General features: G+C 35.5%; 1 protein-coding gene across 1 annotated transcript in view; it reads left to right on the top strand.

Moving 5' to 3' along the window:
- SESN3 (sestrin 3) overlaps positions 1-20120 on the top strand; it is an 85222-nt gene extending 65102 nt beyond the window's left edge. The window contains exons 7-10 of the mRNA XM_021000605.2: positions 7747-7865; positions 8592-8782; positions 9626-9770; positions 12190-20120. Coding sequence (XP_020856264.1) covers positions 7747-7865; positions 8592-8782; positions 9626-9770; positions 12190-12276 — 542 coding nt within the window. The 3' untranslated portion in view covers positions 12277-20120. The remainder of the gene's footprint in view (positions 1-7746; positions 7866-8591; positions 8783-9625; positions 9771-12189) is intronic.
- Positions 20121-20866: the final 746 nt, after the last annotated feature.

Genomic DNA, 20866 nt, shown 5'->3' with positions numbered 1-20866 from the left:
AGAGACGAAAATGGGGAGCATTCTAGGCGTGAGAGACAGCCAGAGAAAAGGGGTATGTGACCTTGATAGAAAAGGAGGTATGGAAAAAATCACTTATCAGATCTATGGACAAAAGAAAAGTTCATGACCAAACAAACAGAAGATAACATAGATAATTTTATTTACGTTATAAAAAGCTTTTGCATAAAAACCTAATAAAGCTAAGATTAAAAGGGAAACAGTTGGGAAAAGTCTTTGTAACAAGTTTCTCTGATAAAGATCTCATTTCCAAGATACATAAGGAACTGATTAAAATTTATAAGAATAAGAATCATTCCCCAGGTGATAAATGATGAAGACATGAATAGGTATTTTTCAATGATAGAAATAACTGGAGGCTTAAATAATTTAATCCTAAAGAACTGGAAGGTCAAAGAACAAATAGAAATAACTAATTGTTCCATTAAAGATAATGACAGCAATTGAGACAACATAGAGAAATTTTGAGGGTGCAACCAAAATACTTCTTAAGGGGAAAATGTTTATCTTTAAAGACTTGTATTAACAAAAAAAAAATTAAACACCAAAACAGAAATCTTGATAATCAAAGGAGAGATTAACAACGCAGAAACAAAAATTGAATTTATAGAAAATTAGGAGTTAGTTTTTTGAAAAAAGTAATAAAATAAATCATTAGCTAATTTGATTAAAAAGAAGGAAGACAGAAAACCAAATCAAACATCACTAATGAAGAAAAATAAAACTGACAATTTAAATCAGTATTCTAAAAAAATCTAGAAAAAAAACAAAGAAGATATTGGAGTGGTTTGCCATTTTCTTCTCCAGCTCATTTTGCAGATAAGAAACTGAGGCAAGCAGTGTTAAGTGACTTGCCCAGAGTCACACAGCTGGTAAGTGTCTGAGGCCAGATTTGAACTTAGGAGGATGAGTCTTCCTTACTCCAGCTCCAGCACTCTATCCCCTGGGCCACCCAGCTGACCATCTAATACCCTAGTATTTGGTAAACATAGACCACTGTTACTGGGATATAAACTCACTTTTTGACAAAAAAACTTGTGAAAGTTTGGCAGCAGTATGGAAGAAATTAGATTTAGACCAGTTCCTCACACTTTATACTAAGATAAACTCTAAATGAATACATGACATTGATACAAAAGGTCATATTATAAACAAATTAAGCAAACGTGGAAAACTTTACCTATCAGATCTATGAATAGAAGAAAAATTCATGAACAAACAAGTACTAGTGATGATCTCAGAAATAACACAGATAACAGTCTTTATATTTCAGAAGGTTTTTGCACAAACACCTAATAAATCTAAGATTAAAATGGAAACAATTGGGAAAAATCTTTGTAATAAGTTTTTCTGATAAAGAACTCATTTCCATGATATATAAGGAACTGATTAAAATTTATAAGAATAAGAGCTGTTCCCCAGTTGATAAATGGCCTAGGCTACAGTCATATGAAAAAAATGTTCCTATATTACTGTGTTACTACTAAGTAGAAAATGCAAATTACACCAATTCTTAGGTTATACCTTATACCCATGAGGTTAGCAAAGATGATTAAAAAAAGGAAAATTCTCTATTTTGGAGGGTGTATGGGAAAACAGGCACATTGGTGTACTCTTGGTAGACCTGTGAATGAGTACAACCATTCTGGAAAGCAATTGGAATTATACATAACAAGTTCCTAAACAATGCATATTAAAGGTAGCTAGAAACTAATATCAAGGTCAAAGGCAGTCAGCTATAGAGTAATCTCCCCTGTATAGGTAATTGAATAATGTAAAAGATGGCAATTAAACTAAAAACATACTTTGAGTACATTCTGAAGTTCTTAGCTCTTTTTGTCCTTGGCGTGATTTCAACTCATGGCTTTCAAGAACTTCTAGTTGTTATAGTAGCCTTAGTATTGCTATTTATAAACTATAATTAATATTTTTTAAAAATTATAAACTGTTTTCTTTTTTAAATTAATTTATTTATTTTTAGTTTTCAACATTCACTTCCACAAGATTTTGAGTTCCCAATTTTTTCTCTATCTTGTCCCTCACCCCACCCCAAGATGACATGCATTCTGAATACCTGTTCCCCTAATCTGCCCTCCCTTCTATCTCTGTCTCCCCTTCTCTTATCCCCTTCCTCTTCAATTTTCCTATAGGGCAGGATAGATTTCTATACCTTATTTCCTGTGTATCTTATTTCCCAGTTGTATATGAAAACAGTTTTTTTAACATTTATTTTTAAAACTTTGGGTTCCAAATTTTCTCCCTTCCTGCCTCCCCACACCCACCTTCATTGAGAAGGCAAGTAACTGATGCAGGTTATACATATGTAGTCATGCAAAACACTTCCATAGTAGTCATGTTGTGGAAAACGAAATATGTTTCTCTTAATCCTTTCCCGCCCCCCATTTATTCTATTCTCTCTTGACCCTATCCTTCCTTAGAAGTGTTTGCTTCTGATTACCCCCTCCCCCAATTGGCCTTCCCTTCTATCATCACCCTGCTCTTTTATCGCCTTTCCCCCCCTACTTTCCTGTAGGGTAAGACATATTTCCATACCCAATTGAGTGTGTTGTTATTCTCTCCTTAAGGCAAATCCGATGAAATTAAGATTCACTCATTCCCTCTCACCTTCCCCCATTTCCCCTCCACGGTAGAAGCCTTTGCTTGTCTGTTTTATGTGAGATAATTTACCCCATTCTACCTCTCACTTTCTCCTTCTCCCAGTATAATCCTCTCTCACTCCTTAATTTTATTTTCCAGATATCACCCATTCATCTTCAACTCACGCTGTGCCCTCTATTTATCTGTCTATTTATATAAATACATACATATAATTTTTCCCTCCAACTACCCTAATACTAAGGTCTCATGAGTTACAAATATTATCTTTTCATGCAGAAATGTAAACAGTTCAACCTTAATAAGTCCCTTATGATTTCTCTTTCCTGTTTACCTCTTCTTGTTCCACTTGAGTCTTGTATTTGAAAGTCAAATTTTCTATTCAGCTCTGGTCTTTTCATCAGGAATGCTTGAAAGTCCTCTATTTCACTGAATATCCTTTTATTTTCCCTAAAGGATTATACTCAGTTTTGCTGATTCTTGGTTGTAATGCTATCTCCTTTGACCTCCAGAATATTATATTCCAAGCCCTCCAGTCCCTTAATGTAGAAGCTGCTAAATCTTGTGTTATCCTGATTGTGTTTCCACAGTACTTGAATTGTTTCTTTCTGGCTGCTTGTAATATTTTCTCCTTGACCTGGGAACTCTGGAATTTGGCTACAATATTCCTAGGAGTTTTCCTTTGGGGATCTCTTTCAGGAGGTGATCTGTGGATTCTTTCAATTTCTATTTTGCCCTCTGGTTCTAAAATATCAGGGCAGTTTTCCTTGATAATTTCTTGAAAGATGATGTCTAGGCTCTTTTTTTTATCATGGCTTTCAGATAGTCCAATAATTTTTAAATTCTCTCTCCTGGATCTATTTTCCAGGTCAGTTGTTTTTCCAATGAGATATTTCACATTGTTTTCTAATTTTTCATTCTTTTGGATTTGTTTTACAGTGTCTTGATTTCTCATAAAGTCACTAGCTTCCAATTGCTCTATTCTAATTTTTAAGGAAGTATTTTCTTCAGTAATCTTTTGGACTTCCTTTTCCATTTGGCCAATTTTGCTTTTTAGGGCATTCTTCTCCTCATTGGCTTTTTGGACCTCTTTTGCCATTTGGGTTAGGCTATTTTTTAAGGTGTTATTTTCTTCAGTATTTTTTTGGGTCTCCTTTAGCAAGCTGTTGACTTGTTTTTCATGATTTTCTTGCATCACTCTCATTTCTCTTCCCAGTTTTTCCTCTACTTTTCTTACTTGCTTCTCAAAATCCTTTTTGAGCTCTTCCAAGTCCTGGGACTGATTCATATTTTTCTTGGAGGCTTTGGATGTAGGATCTTTGACTTTGTTGTCTTCTTCTGGTTGTATTTCAATTTTCTTTGTCACCAAAGTAAGATAATATAGTCTGACTCTTTTTGCGCTGCTTGCTCATGATCCCAGCCAGTTACTTGAGTTATAAACTCTTTGTTAACGTAGGGGTCTGCTTCCGGTGTGGAGAATGTACTGTCCCAAATTTTGAGGGTTTTGTGCAGCTGTTTTCAGAGGTACTTCTAGGGACCTGTAAATTTTCAGTTCTTCCATAAATAAAACATAATTGAATGAACACAAAAGAGATAAAATCTTATACAAACCCTTATTTAACAGGATAGGACAGAATAACAAATAAAATGCTTTTGTTCTATGTCCCATTCTAGATCTGCCTAGAATTCTTTGTAAGCTACTTTTTGTCTTTTGGTTTAGTTTCTATTATTATATAATCAAATAGGTCAAGAAAAGAATAGTAACAGCTTTTGAGAGAGAGTGCATTGGATTGTTATTCCTATAATCCTAATAGAACAAGTGTTATTAAAGTTGTCATGTTCTCTATCATCCTCCTCATTATGTCATCCTTCTTTGAAAGTTGTAACAATCAGAGATCATGGCATTAGTGACTTGTGATATTTTTTGATCGTGAAAGCATGGCCTGATTTAAAATTATGCATAAGAATTTAGAATTCCACAAAAACTGTCAAAATGTCAGAATATTTTCCCATTTTGAAGAAGGCAGAGTTCATCACCCTGAAGAATAACATTTGATCAGTCAAAGAATGATTATCTTTCTATACTTTATTGGAGGAGGGGAGTGATTGGGAAACAAAATTAGTAAGAGATGTTTATGAAAATACCTAAGCAACACACAGTGAAATCTAATATAGACCAAAGTTCATAATTTTGATAGTATGCAATTGATGAAGAATCTGAGACTTTTAGGAAACTAAAATCATCTTAAAGTGATTTAGCTTTTAGAAACAAATCACTTCAGTTTCTTTGCCAAGAAAACCCCAAATGGTGTCACAAAGAGTTGGAAGTGACTGAACAACAACTTATTAAATGATAACTTTTGTCTTTTGGGTACCTAAGTAGTGCAGCTAATTCCGCTTTTAGTATTTAGACACTAGACTACAGAAGGCACAAAATCCAGGTTCTAGGAAGTTGCATTGGTATAGTGGGGAACAAGTAATGGCTTTAGAGTCAGAGGTCCTGGACTTCGATTCTAGCTCCATTACGTGTGGATGATCTGAGGCAAAGCATTCGACCTCTGTGGGCCTTAGTTTCCCTATGTGTACAATGCAGAGGGCCTTAGTCCATTTCTCAAGTTCCCTCCAGCTCTAGCTTCGATGGTGCCTTTCCGTCTCTGCTACTTGCTGTCTGTATGACCTTGGACAAATTACTTTTACCTTCTTGGCCTCAATTTTCTCATCTATGAGTAGAATGTGATTTTTGAGGTCCCTTCTAGGTAAAAGGTTCTGTAGTTCTTTATATTTATAGCAAAGAACTTTTATTGAGTGCTTTAGTTTCCAGTACATGTGCCTAAAAGAACCTTTCTACTAAGGCAGGCTTGGGCCTACAAAGTCAAACATTCCCTCTTAACCTGATAAAAGCAATGGAAAGCAAAGCAAAAACATGATGCAGAAAGGAGCTACATTTAATAGGACTTCTCTGAAACCTCACAATCAAAGTAATGATGCAATGTTAAGACACAATATAGAAATAATAGGATTGCAGAATTTTAGAGGTAGCAGGGACCTCTGTGGCCATGCTATACAAACCGTACCCAAAAGTAAACTCCACTATAATCTACCTAAAAAGCTATGTTAAATAAATAGTGTTCAAAATATATGTCATTAACTTACTATCATGATTTCACTTTTCTCATTTCTGAAGAATTAAGTGCTTCACTTTTAAAGCTTCTTTATCCTTTTCTAGTTAAGAATAGTATTTTTTTCTTTTTTCTTTTTTTAACTTTCTTTTCATTTGTTTATTTTTAGTTTTCAGACTTCACTTTTATAAAATTTTGAGTTCTAAATTTTTCCCCTTCCCTCTTCTCCCCAAGACAGCATGCAATCTGATATAGGCTATATATGTATAGTCATACTAAATATATTTCCACATTAGTCATGTTGTGAAAGAAAAATCAGAACAAAATGCAAAAATCATGAGAAAGAAACTGAGAGAGAGAGAGAGAGAGAGAGAGAGAGAGAGAGAGAATAGTATGCTTCGATCTGCATTCAGACTCCATAATTCTTTCTCTGGATGTGGATAACATTTTCCATCATGAGTCTTTTGGAACTGTCTTAGCTCACTATATTGCTGAGAAGAGCTAAGTCTATCCAAATTGGTCATTGCACCATGTTGCTGTTACTATGTATAATGTTTTCCTGGTTCTGCTCACTTCACTCAACATCAGTTCATGGAAGTTTTTTCAGGAAAGATAGTATTTGCACTAGGCCCTTTTGATCCAGACTTAATGAAGTAAGCATTAGATTAAAGAGCCATCCTTGGATTCAGGAAGCTCTCAGGTTCAAGTCCCGAATTTGACACATACTGATTGTGTCACTCTGGGCAAATCTCTTAATCTGTCTGTCCAACTGTAAATTGCAGAGCAGACAATCTGCAAGAAAAATATTACTTGTGCCCAAAGGGATTCTCCTCTTCCCCCACCCCAAGTGTTCTTTTGGATAGAGCAATCTACTTTCATTTCCTAGGATATTCAGAAGTGAGGAAAAAAACCCTAAAAACCTTTCCTTTTAATAGTTATGGTCAGGAACTAATTGATTACAATGATTTGGAGGACTAAATAAATGTGATACTAGATTAAAAACTATGGTGGCTTAAAATTACTGTATGTAAGGCATTTAAAAAATACTCAATTTAGGTGCAGCTAGGTGGCACATTAAATAGAGAACCAGCCCTGAAGTCAGGAGAACCTGAGTTCAAATGTGGCCTCACACCAAACAATTGACACTTACTAGCTGTGTGACCCCGGGCAAGTCACTTAACCCCAACTGCCCCCCAAAAAATTTTTTTTGAAGACTCAATTTATAAAAATCATCATGTCCACTGGTATTTAAATAGCTTGATGTATTAAAATCATGTGTTAAATTTTTATTATATCTCCATAACTGTCACTTTAAGGATTTTTGGAGAGTATGGGGGTTCCACATCTCATAAACATCTATGTTATATGGTTTTTTTAATTGGAAAAAAAGTTATTAAAAGTTACTGTACATGAACACTTCTGGATCATATGCAGAATACTTTCAGTGAAGCTTTGCTTTCACTGCTCTAAAGATGGTCTTTCATTACCTAAACTAGAACAAAGAATATAAAAGTTAGAAGGTCCTCAGAGGTCATCTAATCCAAGCTCTGCCTGAAGAATAAGACCTCTCTTAAATGCCCTGACAAGGAGCTATCCAGCTTCTTTATAGAGACTTTACTCAGTGTAACTTGGACTGTTCTGTGGCCATGCAGAATAAGTATAAATGAGACACGTGTGCCTTATAAATGAATGTATTTTCCCTTAAGATGATTCTCTTCTTTTCTCCATCAGTAAAACCAGCAGGTTTGCCTGTAACCTTTCTTATTTCAGTTTTTCAATTGAGTTAAAATCTTTGGCCTACATACGTGGTTACTAAATATTGTTGGTATTTATTAGGGAAATTGAACCCAGAAACTATAACAGTAGATGTTTAAATACTGAAGTCAGGAGCTCAATTTCAAAAATGACATTGAAGGGTTGAAGTGTGGAAAATGGAGTTCAGGTCTTGGCTACTTACAGTTTTTTTAATGCCCTATGTTATTATTATCTTCAGCTTTTGATGACGATATAGTTTCAACATCTGATGTCTCCAGATATATTGAAGATCCTGGTTTTGGGTACAAAGACTTTGCTAGACGAGGAGAAGAGCATTTGCCAACATTCCGAGCTCAGGTATATGATTTCTTTAGAGCAAATCAGAATGCTGTGGTTTAACTATTTTAATTAATGTTGAAAAATAAATTTAAATAATTTAAATATAAAGGAATTAAGTAAATTCAACAAGCATTCCTACTCCGCAATCATTTATTAAGTACTAACTATGTAAGAGGCACAATTGGGCATTTAGTATAAGGCCCTTCCCTTATTGGCTTTAGTATAGTCTTGGGCATTAGACTGGTTGCAGGTTAACAAAGGATAGTGTTTGACTCATTATTTCCTTTGCCAGGAACCTAATGGAAAGTCAACCTTTCTGACCTCTTGTTTACTTAACACCTTCATAGATAAAGCATAAATGAGATAGCACCAATAAGAAAATGCAAATTCTTTAAGGTATTTCTGATCATCAAAAACAAATGATGTTGCTCATATGTACAATGGAAAAGTACTTTAAATAACTGAATTCCCTTTCCTAGGGTAGTGGGAGGGAAAGAAAGAAAAAATTTATAACATTGGTACTAGTCTGGCTAAGGAAGTCCTGGAGAATACAAGTTGGGCCTGGGGCTAATCCAGGAAACTTACTAGATGGTCCTGATAAATCAGAAAATATGCTAATTATGAAAGTCAATTCTTAGAGAGTAAAATTTCAAATTATCTCTGAGCAAATTATTGCTATTTGTGGGGAAACAGAAAAAATTGAGACAACACAAATTTTTTAATCTGAACTTTTAATTCTTTTAGGACTATACCTGGGAAAATCATGGGTTCTCCCTGGTTAACAGGCTTTACTCTGATATCGGTCATCTTCTTGATGAAAAGTTCAGGATGGTCTACAATCTCACTTACAACACTATGGCCACTCATGAGGATGTGGATACAACCATGCTGCGAAGAGCTTTATTTAACTATGTTCATTGTATGTTTGGAATCAGGTAGGTGAATTATGGTAAATGCATTTGAAGTTAGCTTTGCAATTGTGTGACTTAATATTCAGATATAAAGAGTAAATTTCTGTCAAAAGATACTGTTTGTGGGTTCCTGACAAAAGCAACTTAATGCTGAAAATGTGGAGTGTATTTTCTATTTCAAATAAATGTTTGTATTTTAATGTGAATGTATGTGTAAAAGATGTATATAAGTATGCTGTGGGGAGAAGGTGGATCAGCAATTTTTGTTTGGTTGGAAGGGAATGGATGAAATTTGGAAAAATGTCCTGGAAGAATGACTGTATTAGTGACACGCAGTGCATATTGGATTTTGTCAACTACATCTTATTTGGAAGGCCATGGAAGAGGCACAAGGAATATTCTCTACCCTCAGAGCTCATAGGTTACAGACTCTATGCATAGGGACAAATTAATTTAGTACCAAACGCCACAGGGATTTTAGAGCAATGAACCGATGAGTGTTGGATGCTACTGATCAGGAAAGCTCCTGGACAATATGATTTCTAAGCTGGGCTTTGAAGCAGCGTATGGAGAGGTGTAGTTCGTTCCAGTCAGGAACAGGTATAACATGTTGACACTCCATAAATCATGCTGTTGCTTTCCTTAACTTTTCCAAAAATTTTTTAGAGTGGAATTAGAATTCAAATGGTTGGATTCTACTTTCTATAATAATCCTAGATTTCTAAATTAAAGTGTAAATTCTAGATTTCTAACCAAAAAATCAGATTAAAATGTAGAAATCAGAAAAAGTAGAATTGTAATCATGTTATCTCTGGAAAGAATCTTGGAGATGAACTAATCCAACCCTTTCATTTTACAAATGCTTAGGTATGATGATTATGATTATGGAGAAGTTAATCAGTTACTTGAACGAAGCCTGAAGGTTTACATTAAGACAGTGACCTGCTATCCCGAGAGGACTACCAAGCGCATGTATGATAGTTATTGGCGTCAGTTCAAACACTCAGAAAAGGTAAGCCTTTTGTAAGAAAATCTGCTGTGCTGGATCCTAAGATTCCAAGTCTAGAGTGAGAAGCAACCTCAAAGGCCAACTAGTTCAACCTGTTTTATAGATGAGAAAACTGAGGCTCAGGAAAATTAAGTGACTGATATATCTGGGTACCATGCAAAATTTGAAAAAAATCAAAAGATGGCATGTGAAGATGGTAAGAGGAGGTAGTTATTTCAGTAAAGGAAGCGGATTTAATTATCTTAAAAAAAAAAGACAGATAAAACTCTACACACTTTGAGAGCAAAGTTTTGTAAGCTTATTTATTGACTGCTAAATTCCAGTTGCATCTGATTCACTATTTAGCTTCTTGGTCATATTTTCTGCCAGATGTGGATGCACAAAAGGTAGGATAACAATTGCTTTTGCAAGTTTTCCTGAAGTGCCATCTTCAAAATACACACTTAAAGAAACCAACATTTCTAACTAAAAATTAAAACCAGTGAGATATTTTGTTCAGTGAGTGGTCAATAACCTTCCACCCTAGCATCTCACACTTAAGGTGTTCCATTAACTCTTTAGCCATTAGACAAAATTCAGTGGATCTGAGGTAAACCAGTTTTGATTATACAGTTACTTTTGGCTAAGTTATGCATTAGTGAGAGAGATCATTTAGTTATAAATAGAACAATTTAATTAATACCAAAATATCAATAGTGTTATTCAAGCACAGTTAATAAGTCACTAAACATTTATATTAAGCGTTTATTATGCACCAAGTTCTGTTTTTTAAGTCCTTGGGCTTGGGGCAGATAGGTGGTGCAGTTGATAGAGCATCAGCCTTGGAGTCAAGAGGACCTGAGTTCAAATCCAGCCTCAGACACTTGATACTTAATAGCTGTGTGACCCTGGGCAAGTCACTTAGCCTAGCAAAAAACAAAAACAAAGTCCTTGGGCTGCAAAGACAGGGAAAAACAGTTCCTGCCCTCAGAAAGCTTACATTCTAATGGAGAGAAACATGTAAGTTAACTAGATACATACAAGAAAAATACAGAATAATTGGAAGGCAATCTGTAGGGGGAAAGCTAGGGAGAGCAGAAAAGGTCTTCTCAAGAAAGTGAGATTTGAGCTGAGGCTTGAAGGAAGCCAGAAAAATTAAGAAGCAGCATCATATATGAGCATTTCTTTATGATGGTGCTTGGTACTGTTAGCTGATCTAGCATTTCCTAGTTTATCCCTCTGTGTAGTAGACCTTTCTCTGTGTTTTTAAATAAGAGCATCCATCACCTCTTAATTAGAGAAACATCTTGTAAGCTAAGAAAGAGAAATGATTTGAATACAGTTACAACTCATTGATTTTAGTGATTAAGAAGACCAGTCAGAATAAATAAGAAGTATAATATAGAGATATTTTAAAAGAAATATATTAATTTATTTTAGTTACTTGAAACCTTGTGTTTGCTTAGCACTTTAAGATAGATTTCAGTATAACATTCATATTAATATATGACAGCATCTATAAAAGGCTTAAGCACTTAACTAAAACACCCTATAAGAATTCTTGCATGTATTGTGACTGGAGGGAACTGTGTATCTCTAAAGAAAGTCCTAGATGCTCTTTAGCAGCTTAGATAAATACCTGTCTTGGCTTTTTAGAGAAAGGAGAGATGTGTAGCAAGAAATCTAGCATTTCTAAAAACAAACAGAAGTACACAGTCTGAAAGAAAAGGCATGTTCCAACAACTCAGAACAATAACAAAATAGGAAATTATATGGGTTAGTGTGAAAGCAAATTGTGGGAAAATGTACCTTATATAAATTAATTATGTAAAATTAGAAGTATCACTTTGTGTATGTAAGTATTATGGCCCATTTGCTGGTAGACAAAGCTATCTGTAAGCAACAGGTCTTACTTAAATTGGCCCCACCCAAATTCTGAACTGTTTAGGGGCTGATAAAATCTTTAAGAGTATAGCCTAATAATTGAGAAAAGTAACATAAAGAAAGCTCTACTCAAGTGAAAATGAATCTGCTCTTTCTCTGACTAATCAGAACCAAGTAATTAAAGCCTTAGTAACTCAGAGATACCTTTAATTGAGTTTTATTGTTTAGCTTGTTGTTCTTAACTGAAGTTGGTTGTAGGTTCATGTTACTATGAGTAATAACCTCTTTTGGAATCCAGCAATCATTCATTTGAAATTTTTGAATGAACCTTTTATGTTTCACTATATTTAGGCAAAGCTAATGTGACTCTTCTGAGAGAGGTATGTCTTTCTACAAATGTCCTGGTTTCACTGAAGAATGGAAAATATACAGATACTTGTGTTTACATGTTTAGGAAACCTCTTTCTATTAATAATCAAAAATCAGATTTATGGAAAATGAATGCAGATTGCTTGCCATACTACTAACAGAAAAACTGTGCTTTTCCTTTTCCCTTCAGGTTCATGTAAATCTGCTCTTAATGGAAGCCCGCATGCAAGCTGAACTTCTGTACGCTCTTCGCGCTATAACTCGTCACTTGACCTGAAGCATCACTGCAGAGAAAGCGCCACGTCACAGATGTGTGGAAGACCTTTTCACAGAAGATACGCACCAGAAGCTGCTTGTGATGTAGCATCAAAAAATGATTCAATTCTCTAGTGTCCAAGTTTAGCCGTGTGTTTTGTTTTGCGGCTGTCATGTGCAATGATGTGTTTTATTTTTCTTGATGCTTAACATTACTAATGATAGCAAACATAACACTGAGGAGCACTACTTTACATCGTTTCTAGTTGAATTTTTTTTTATAATGGTTACAAATTATGAACCTGCTTTGTTAAAGCTTAACTTTAGTGCTTTGAGGTGTGTGTGTGTGTTGTGTTTTTGTTTGTTTTCTTCAAGTATAGGAGAAGCGCTTATGTTCTGTTGAAGCCATCATTGTTCAGGTTATTGGAATGAATCCAGCTAGGAATGTCCCCATCTGGCCATTCTCAGATCCTAATGCTGTGTCCTAAGGCTGGCAGAGGAAAAGCATGTGCTGGGGAGCCGAGCTGCTGCTCGCTGGGTGCTTCTTTGTCTCCAGGAGATTATTTGTCAGGCACTGGTTTTTCTACAGCTATTGGTGATGTCGTGAAATGTGATGCAACCATTGTCCACAGTTTAATGTGAAATTAATCATGATGAATTCTCTAGCATGCTACTGAAATGCCAAATTCAGCCATTTTCCTTTCTTTTGTGCAACAGAAGCTTTAGTTCTCCATTTCAGATGTACATATTAAAGTGGAATTATGCACAATCCTTTCTATCACTGACAGTGACCCTCAGTCTTCTGAAGGCATGAGTGCTTGCTAAGAGTGCTGCTTACCGTGCACTTAGTGGGCACCTGGACACTTTCATACACACAAGACTGACCAAAAAGTTTTTCTTTGCACATTTTTCCTTTCTCATACTGCTTTTCTCTGTTGTGAAAAGCAAAGGAAGGCTAATATGTTTTTCCTGTTAGGTCTTTAGGAATTATTTCCCATAATTTTCATTCATTTAATAAGTTGAACAGTTTATTCAAAGGTAAAAATTGTGTTTCTATGCATTAATGTGAGTGAACAAAAAAAAGTGCAATATGTTTTTTTTATTAAAACCACCAACTTTCCCCCTATTATGTCACTGCAAAAGTGTCCTTCTAAGTATAGCCATAAAGAAATTCTGAGTCAAATTTCTTTATTGCACAAGGCTTAACTTTTCTGTTTTACCTTACTGGAGTTGAACAATCTGCTCTTTAAATGCCAAAGCATCCCCTTCCCCAGAAAAAGCTCTTTAGACAACGGAGAATATCCAAGTGGGGGGAAGTTAGCTGCCAAAAAAGTCATCTTTTAGCATTTGGGGTTTTTTTTTTTTTGCTTGACTAGACTATCTTCAGAGAGCACAAAATTTCTGTGTTTATAGCTTTACTTTGTGTTGTGTTGATGAACCAGTGAAGTGCCTAAAGAGATGCTCACACCTATCCAGTAGGACACAACCGCACTGCTTAAGTGTTTTTCGGTTAAAGGTGACTTGATTTTTTTTTTTACGTATACAAACTTTCTAAAAGAATTTTCAGTTTTTCATGAAAAATGTATGAAAACCCAGATTATCCATGGAGATTTCATTTCAGGCTTTCATTTTGTTCATTTTTAAGTAGGACTAATTTTTTTTCCCATGCAGTAATCATGGATCCCTAAGTTACTAAAATCAGTTCTCCACTTTCCATTTCATCATCCCTTTGCTGTGACAAGACATTAGACTGGTGTTTTTTTTGTTTGTTTTTTAGTTCCAGATAAGAAAATGAAAAAATGATTGTAAATGTAATGTAAGATCTGCATTTGGGGATTGCAGACTTTTGCTTGAAATCCTCCTTGTGAGGAAAAATCATAAATTTTTATGAGGACAGGGTGGTTTATTTAAAGAGATTATTCAAAGAACTGCATACCAGAATCTCTTCTGTGTTTTTTTTAATTACATAGGCTATATTTTGACATTATTCATTATCACATATATAAATATATACACACATATACACAATTAACTAAGTTATTCAGGAGAATGGCAAGAGGCAGATGACCACATAAATGTCAGTTTGACTTAGCGATGTAGATGCTTCAAGTCGAGGATACCTAGTACTCTTGATATTTTTTTAACTGAAGTTCCTTCAGTTGGTGGCCCCACTTTTGTTGCAGATAAACTGTACTGTAGTATAAAAAATTTTACTTCAAAGATGTGAAGGGAGGAGTTCTCACAGATCATCAGAGGAGCTTTTAGAAAACAAGGTGTGAAACAAGGTAACTAATATAACCACCAGTTTTCTTTCCTGAAGCTGAAGTATCCAGAGTTTGGATTATGGAAATATTAGTGCCTTTACTCGATCTCTTGTCTGGCAGAGTTTCCTTTGAGCTCAGCATTCGTCTTGTCAGTGATGGGGAAAGCAGATGTGGAATTATTAATAGAAAATAAAATTATTTCATTGTGAACCTCAAAGTGAATCAGCCTAGAGAAATTGATTTCTGAAGGTGCCAAAGCACCTTCTATAATGCAACATGCACAGCATTCCAAGTGGTGAATGCCATATTACCTACTACAAGTTTGCTGTTACCTTTCTGCATATATTGTAAACTCGAAATTCTGATGCGGTTTTCCAGGGTGGTATTTTTTCAGAGTATTGAATTTACTATGTAATGATTTATAGTATAGCTTTTATACTCAAATGGGATATTTTTAAAATGGACATTTGTTCAGAATAGGTGTAAAGCTATGATTATACCATATGCTTACCTACACCTTGGGCTCACATTGTGCCAAACTTAAATGTGCAAATGTAAGTTTAAAAAAAAATAACTCGTGTGAATGTGAATCCTTGAATTTTGTTGTTTATGTTCTGAAAATTCATTTTAACAGTCCCTTGATGCATATGCTCAGCTATCCCAGTTTGCCCCAGTAAAATCTTAAGTCAAGACCCTCAGCTGATAAGCAGACAGAGTGCTTAGATGAAGGAACTAGGCAGATAGAAGAGAATCTTCCGATCAGATAAACCTTGAATTAACTCATAAAATAATTAGGAGGGAGGGATGATGCCTTTGAGAGAGAGCTACTTGTTAACTGCACCTCTTTGATTAAGTTCTTAGCCAACACCCCCAGAAGGATCACAGCTATATCTTGTAATGCTTTATGAGGCTCAAAGACAATTAAGGTGGAATCTTGGGGGGAAACCATTTGCCTTTCATTGTATCTTTAGAATGCCAAAGCATACAACCTAAGGTTGTAGCTTAGGCTTAGTTATATCCCCTTGTTTAATTTTTTTAAATTGTTTCCTGGGAGGGTTAACATTTGAAATGTATTAAAAAGCCAATTAGCATTGTCCCACAGCCACCTTTTTTTTTCACCCCATAGGCGATTTTTCTCTGACAAAATCTTCTCTTTATCTGCCTCAGTAAATAAAACAATTAATGAGCATAATTGAAAACAATATAGTCAGTCACCATTTTGAGGCAGTCTGCATGCATATAAAATAGCAACTTTTTGTTAAAGCTTTAAGGACACATCAGTAGGAAAAAAAGATTCAATTTCAGTGCATATTATAGAAGTGATTTTGCACTCTGGTGGTAAAATGAGCTTATTTTGTTTAAAAGAAAAATTGTAAATCGTTATTTCTCTGGAAAAGCAAGACCTTAAACTCCTCTCTATCAAATAGGACTTTTTAAATTTCTTATGCAAATGATACGGTCTTGCAAGAGTAAAAAGTATGCAACAGGAAAATAATGTAAATGATATAAATAGAGTACTTTTATAGATATAGCTTAAGCCACAAAAACTACTCAAAAAAAGAGACATATGGTTCCTCTATTCAGATTAAGTTTTAAATTGTGTAATTTTTATGGTCAGAATCTTCTCTATTCTCTTTCCCCTGTGGAATCTGGGATTCAAATTTAGCAGTCTCTCCCCCAGACAGTACTGTAATGTGAATGTATTCATCTCAGTCAACAGAATGTGAGTGACTGTTAAATGTGGAGCTCATTTTGGTATTCATTTGGCTTACGTAGCAGAGTGTGCGCAGTTGAAATAATACAGAGAATGAAGCAGGTTATGGACATGGAAGTACTGTAGTAGAACCATGTGAGAAAAGAATTCTATCCAGAATTGCCTGGACTTGGAAATGTTTCAGGGAGCATTTGGAATATAATTCTTAGTCTATGTCTGTTCTCAATAGAGTGCATGCAAGACAAAAATAAAATTTTCAGTGTGGGAACTCCTACATGCATATATAATCTTAAACTTTCCTGCCTGCTTTATCTTCTTCCAAGTGCCTCAGCCTTTCACCTGCTTCGCCCAGCCTATCCAGTCCCCACACCATCACCAGCCATCTGCTTAGAGCCATCAGTTCCTACTTGTCTTCATCCTTCCAGAAAATGACTTTGTTCCATTAAACTTAAATCCCTTCACCACCCGGATATCTTCTGTCTTCAGATTTGTCCCACCACCCAGACTTTGTCCCAGACACCATACCTTGTCTTAGGAAGCACCAGATTAAAGTTTCTGGACACTTCAGTAATGTATCCTGACCCTACAGATCCCAACCTGCCAATATTTCTCTTCTCCTCTACCTCATCTCTGAAGAGAGTATTAACCATGAGTGTCCAGAATTTTTGTGGATTTACTTTTTAAAGAGGTAACCAGTTATTCAGGAGTACAAAATTTCAGGTTGTATATTTTTTAAAAAGATTTTTATCTTCTACTGAAGTAGGAATCTTACTCATATATAACACAGAACTTGAAATACTTCAACAGTGCAGAATTTTGAAGGGATTTGAAGTCACCATCCTTCCAGGGGTCAACAGTAGGGCAAAAACACTGACACTTATATGTCATTAGAATAGGAACTTAAATTTTCCCCCCATTCACCCAGTTTATTATGTTATCTTTTGGAGATTTGAGAAATCCCCATCTTAAAAAGTATATTGTTCCAAAATTCATTTATTAACTTGGTTGTGTGGAATGGAAAACACTTCTTCTCATAGAATTATGGTGCTTAAGATCTCAGGCTATTTCACAAAAGACTGCTTAACTCATAATGTAACATATACACGTGAAATCAGCTACATGTTGTGTTAAATGGACTTCTTTGAGCTATCCTGGGAATTCATATTCTCTCTCTCTCTCTGTCTCTGTCTCTCTTTCTCCCTCTCACTTCCTGTCTCTCTTACAAAAAAAAAGTTATACCATTTTTCTATGTGAAAACGTGTTGTATAGCAAGAATGCAGTGCTCTGTGAAATGTTTCTTCTCCAGCTAGGGCTTCAGGCAGTGTCATCAACAAGGATTCTTGCACTTAGGGCTTCTGAAGAGAGTCCTGCTGCAGTGTAGACTAGCTATTTGTGTGTAAAATTCCTAAATGAAGTAGTCTGGGGAGTGCATGGACATTCACTAAGCAAGCATTTATTACATGCCAGACATTATGCTGGGTACTAGGGGATACAGAGAGAAACAAAACAGTCCCTGCCCTCAAGGAACTTACAGTTTATCTTAATGTGACTATGTCTCACTTGCAGAAGAACAACCACCATGTTTTTATAGTATAGATAAAACATGATCCTGTGGTAATCTGTGGATGTTATTCATTCTCAATAAGGAAGAACTCACTCTGACAAAAGTCAAGTAAGTCAGTCAGCAAACATTTATTAAGTGCCTACTATGGGCCCAGCACTGCACTAAGCACAGACTTCAAGAGGCCAGGAACAAATTGCTGGCCTATTTAGGGAGAAAGATTTAACAGTGACTAAGGAGCTTATTTTTATTAAAGCAGGTCATAAGATATTTTAAGCCTATTATGGATGTCCCACCATGAAGTACAGACTGAAGAAAACAAACAAAAAAGCCCACATTGTTGGGATGTGGATTCCTTTTCAGTGCCTGTAGAAATCCTGGAAATAGGACAGACGATAAAATGGCCTTTAGAACAAATTAACTATTTTGCAGCTCATAGGACACTTTGAGCATTTGAAAAATCTGATGATGATGGTTTTAGTATTGAAATTTTACTCAAACGTTGGAGTTTCTTGTACTTGTCAACTTAATTTCTTGAAGGTGAATGCACAGCAGAGCATATGCAAGCACTACTTTTAAGGAGAAAGATCTATTTTTTCTGTTCCTAACAGGAAGTATTACTTGTGAAGCCTGACTGGCTTTGCTGCGCATGTTAGGAAGCTTGCTTTTGATGTTGGCTAGAGATCTTTTCCTGAATAAGGCTTCTTCATAAACATATAATTGCATGTCAGATTAATTAGGCTATTTCCTCCCTTTGGTTAAGATGCCGCAGTCAGGGAGAAGTAGGAGGTAGGGTGGAGAAGGAATGACAGTTGGACAGCTAAGTGAACAATTTTCTTTTGTAATGTTGAGAAACAACTTCTTTGCTGAATTTCACTGGTTCTGTCAATTGTGTGAGTTAAATGTTTAGAGATGTTCTCAAATGAAAATAGGCTGGACTTTTGTTCAGTACAAAATCGTTTTGTTTTGTGGTCACAAGAGAAAAATGTGATTTTTTCCCCCCTCCTATACCCCCCTTGGCTTTCTGTTGTTTCACATTTCCTTATTGCCTATGCTATCCAAAATAGGACAGTCACAGAAAGCAAACTGTATGGTGGTTAGGAATTTTCCTTATGCTGATAGGACAGGCAATCCACACGCAGTCCAGACAAGGCAAAGAAATAGGTCTTGTAAGTCTGGACTGCTGCCTCAATACTTGGGTTAACCTCTTAAAACCTGATAATACTTTTCCTGATCATGGTAGAACTGGATGTATCCTGTAGCTTATGATAGGATTTGAACTTGAAATTCTTCTTGTTGCTGATTTTGCTGGACCAGCTACAACAATGAATGTATATATTAAGACTTTGTAGCTGATATGCAAATCAAAATCAGATTGCCAACTTCTTGACTTTTGGTTTTAGACATGGTTTTATCCAGAAGTTGTGAGCAATAGATGTAGCATGCTGTGAACGTCTATTATCCTATATTCTTTAATTCATCAGTATTAATACAAATTATCTTTTGTGTTCCTTGGTACTTTTTATCCAATGTAATCAGAAGCTGTGATGTTTTGCCTTTGTAGTCCTGTGCTTTGTTACTGTAATGTTTAAATTTGTTTTTATGAAGCACGTGACTTTGGGCTAATGTGAGGCAGATGGTGTGATCTGTAAGATTGCCATATTGTACTACATAAGGTTTCAAATTAGAATAAGCTTTTAACAAATAGACCATTGATACAATTTAGGATTCACACATACAATGTCAAACATCAGTCTTATATTTATAGTTTTAATTCCAAAAGTAGCAAACTTGATAAACGGCCACTTTCAAGTTGCCCTTGCTAAAAACAAGCCCTGCTATACTTTCACGTAGTAGTTAATGATATGCCTTTACAAAACCTGTGCCCACTACATGAGTCAGCAGTTAAGATATTTTCTTAGGGGAACATTCAAGCTTTTTGCATTACTAGTTGTTGTTGTTGTTGTTTTTTTCTTATGTTTCTGTTTTTGTAACTGACTATGAACTGACATGAACAGATCAGTTGGAGTATAATATTCTAGTACTTTTAGTCTGAATTTCTTTGGGGGAGAATGGTAATATTATTTGACCAGATGCAGAAGGAACTGTTAGTGAGAGTCGAGACAAACAACATTTTAAATAAAGGAATTGTGTATTAACATGTTAACAACAATTCATAAATCTGCACTTTTTATGACATTTTGAAATTCTATTTATAGGTACGGAACAATGGGGTTTGTTAAACTGTATCACATTTATACTTGCTGAAATTTCTTTCATTGTTATTAGTAGGAATTTTATTGGTTCAATAAAATTGGCAAAACCAACCCTTGACATTTGCCTTTCATTTGCTTAATGAACATTTGTAGGTGAGTAAGACTGGTTGCCATGGTTCCATCTTTCATGATTACTTGTGCTCTAAAAGATGTCATCAAATGTCCTGGAAGTATTTTCTTCCTCTCTTCTTCCTGGCCCATCAATATAATGGAGACTTTTAAAATACTTTGTGATATTTGCATTAATTCTTTATGGACAAAATACATAAAATTTATTGTATAAATTTAAATGTATAGTCATTATTCCCTTTTAGTGTGCCAGTGAGTCCTTTGATGGTCCAGGTGGTACTTGGACCAGCACTGTAATTTCATTGATATGGTGGACTCCAGGTGGGAAAACTCCCTCTACCAAAGCAAGTCAGTACCTGCTCTGCAATTTGCAGGCTTAGAGACATGTCTGGGGCACAGAAAGGTTAGATGATTTACCCACGGTCACTCATCCAGAATGTGTCTGTGAAAAGGCAGGACCCAAACTAGGTGACTTGAGGCTTACCTTTCCATGAACTGGAAGCAGGCTGAATAAAACCACAGTCAGCACCACACAAAACCTGGTCATTTCTACTATAAACAAAATATTTTAGAACAATATTCCAAAAGGCAAAAGATATGGGCTTACAACTGAGAATAACCTGCCTTGCGAGGTTGAGTATAATCCTACAGGTGAAAAAATAGATATAGAACAGAGAATTGTCAAGCATTCCTAATGAAAAGACTGGAGTGGAATAGGGACTTCAAAA

This window comes from Phascolarctos cinereus, unplaced genomic scaffold (genome assembly GCF_003287225.1).
Source record: "Phascolarctos cinereus isolate Bilbo 61053 unplaced genomic scaffold, phaCin_HiC Scaffold_726;HRSCAF=1367, whole genome shotgun sequence".
Taxonomy (NCBI): domain Eukaryota; kingdom Metazoa; phylum Chordata; class Mammalia; order Diprotodontia; family Phascolarctidae; genus Phascolarctos; species Phascolarctos cinereus.
Note: the sequence above shows the minus strand (reverse complement) of the source record. Positions and strands in the feature narration are given on the sequence as shown.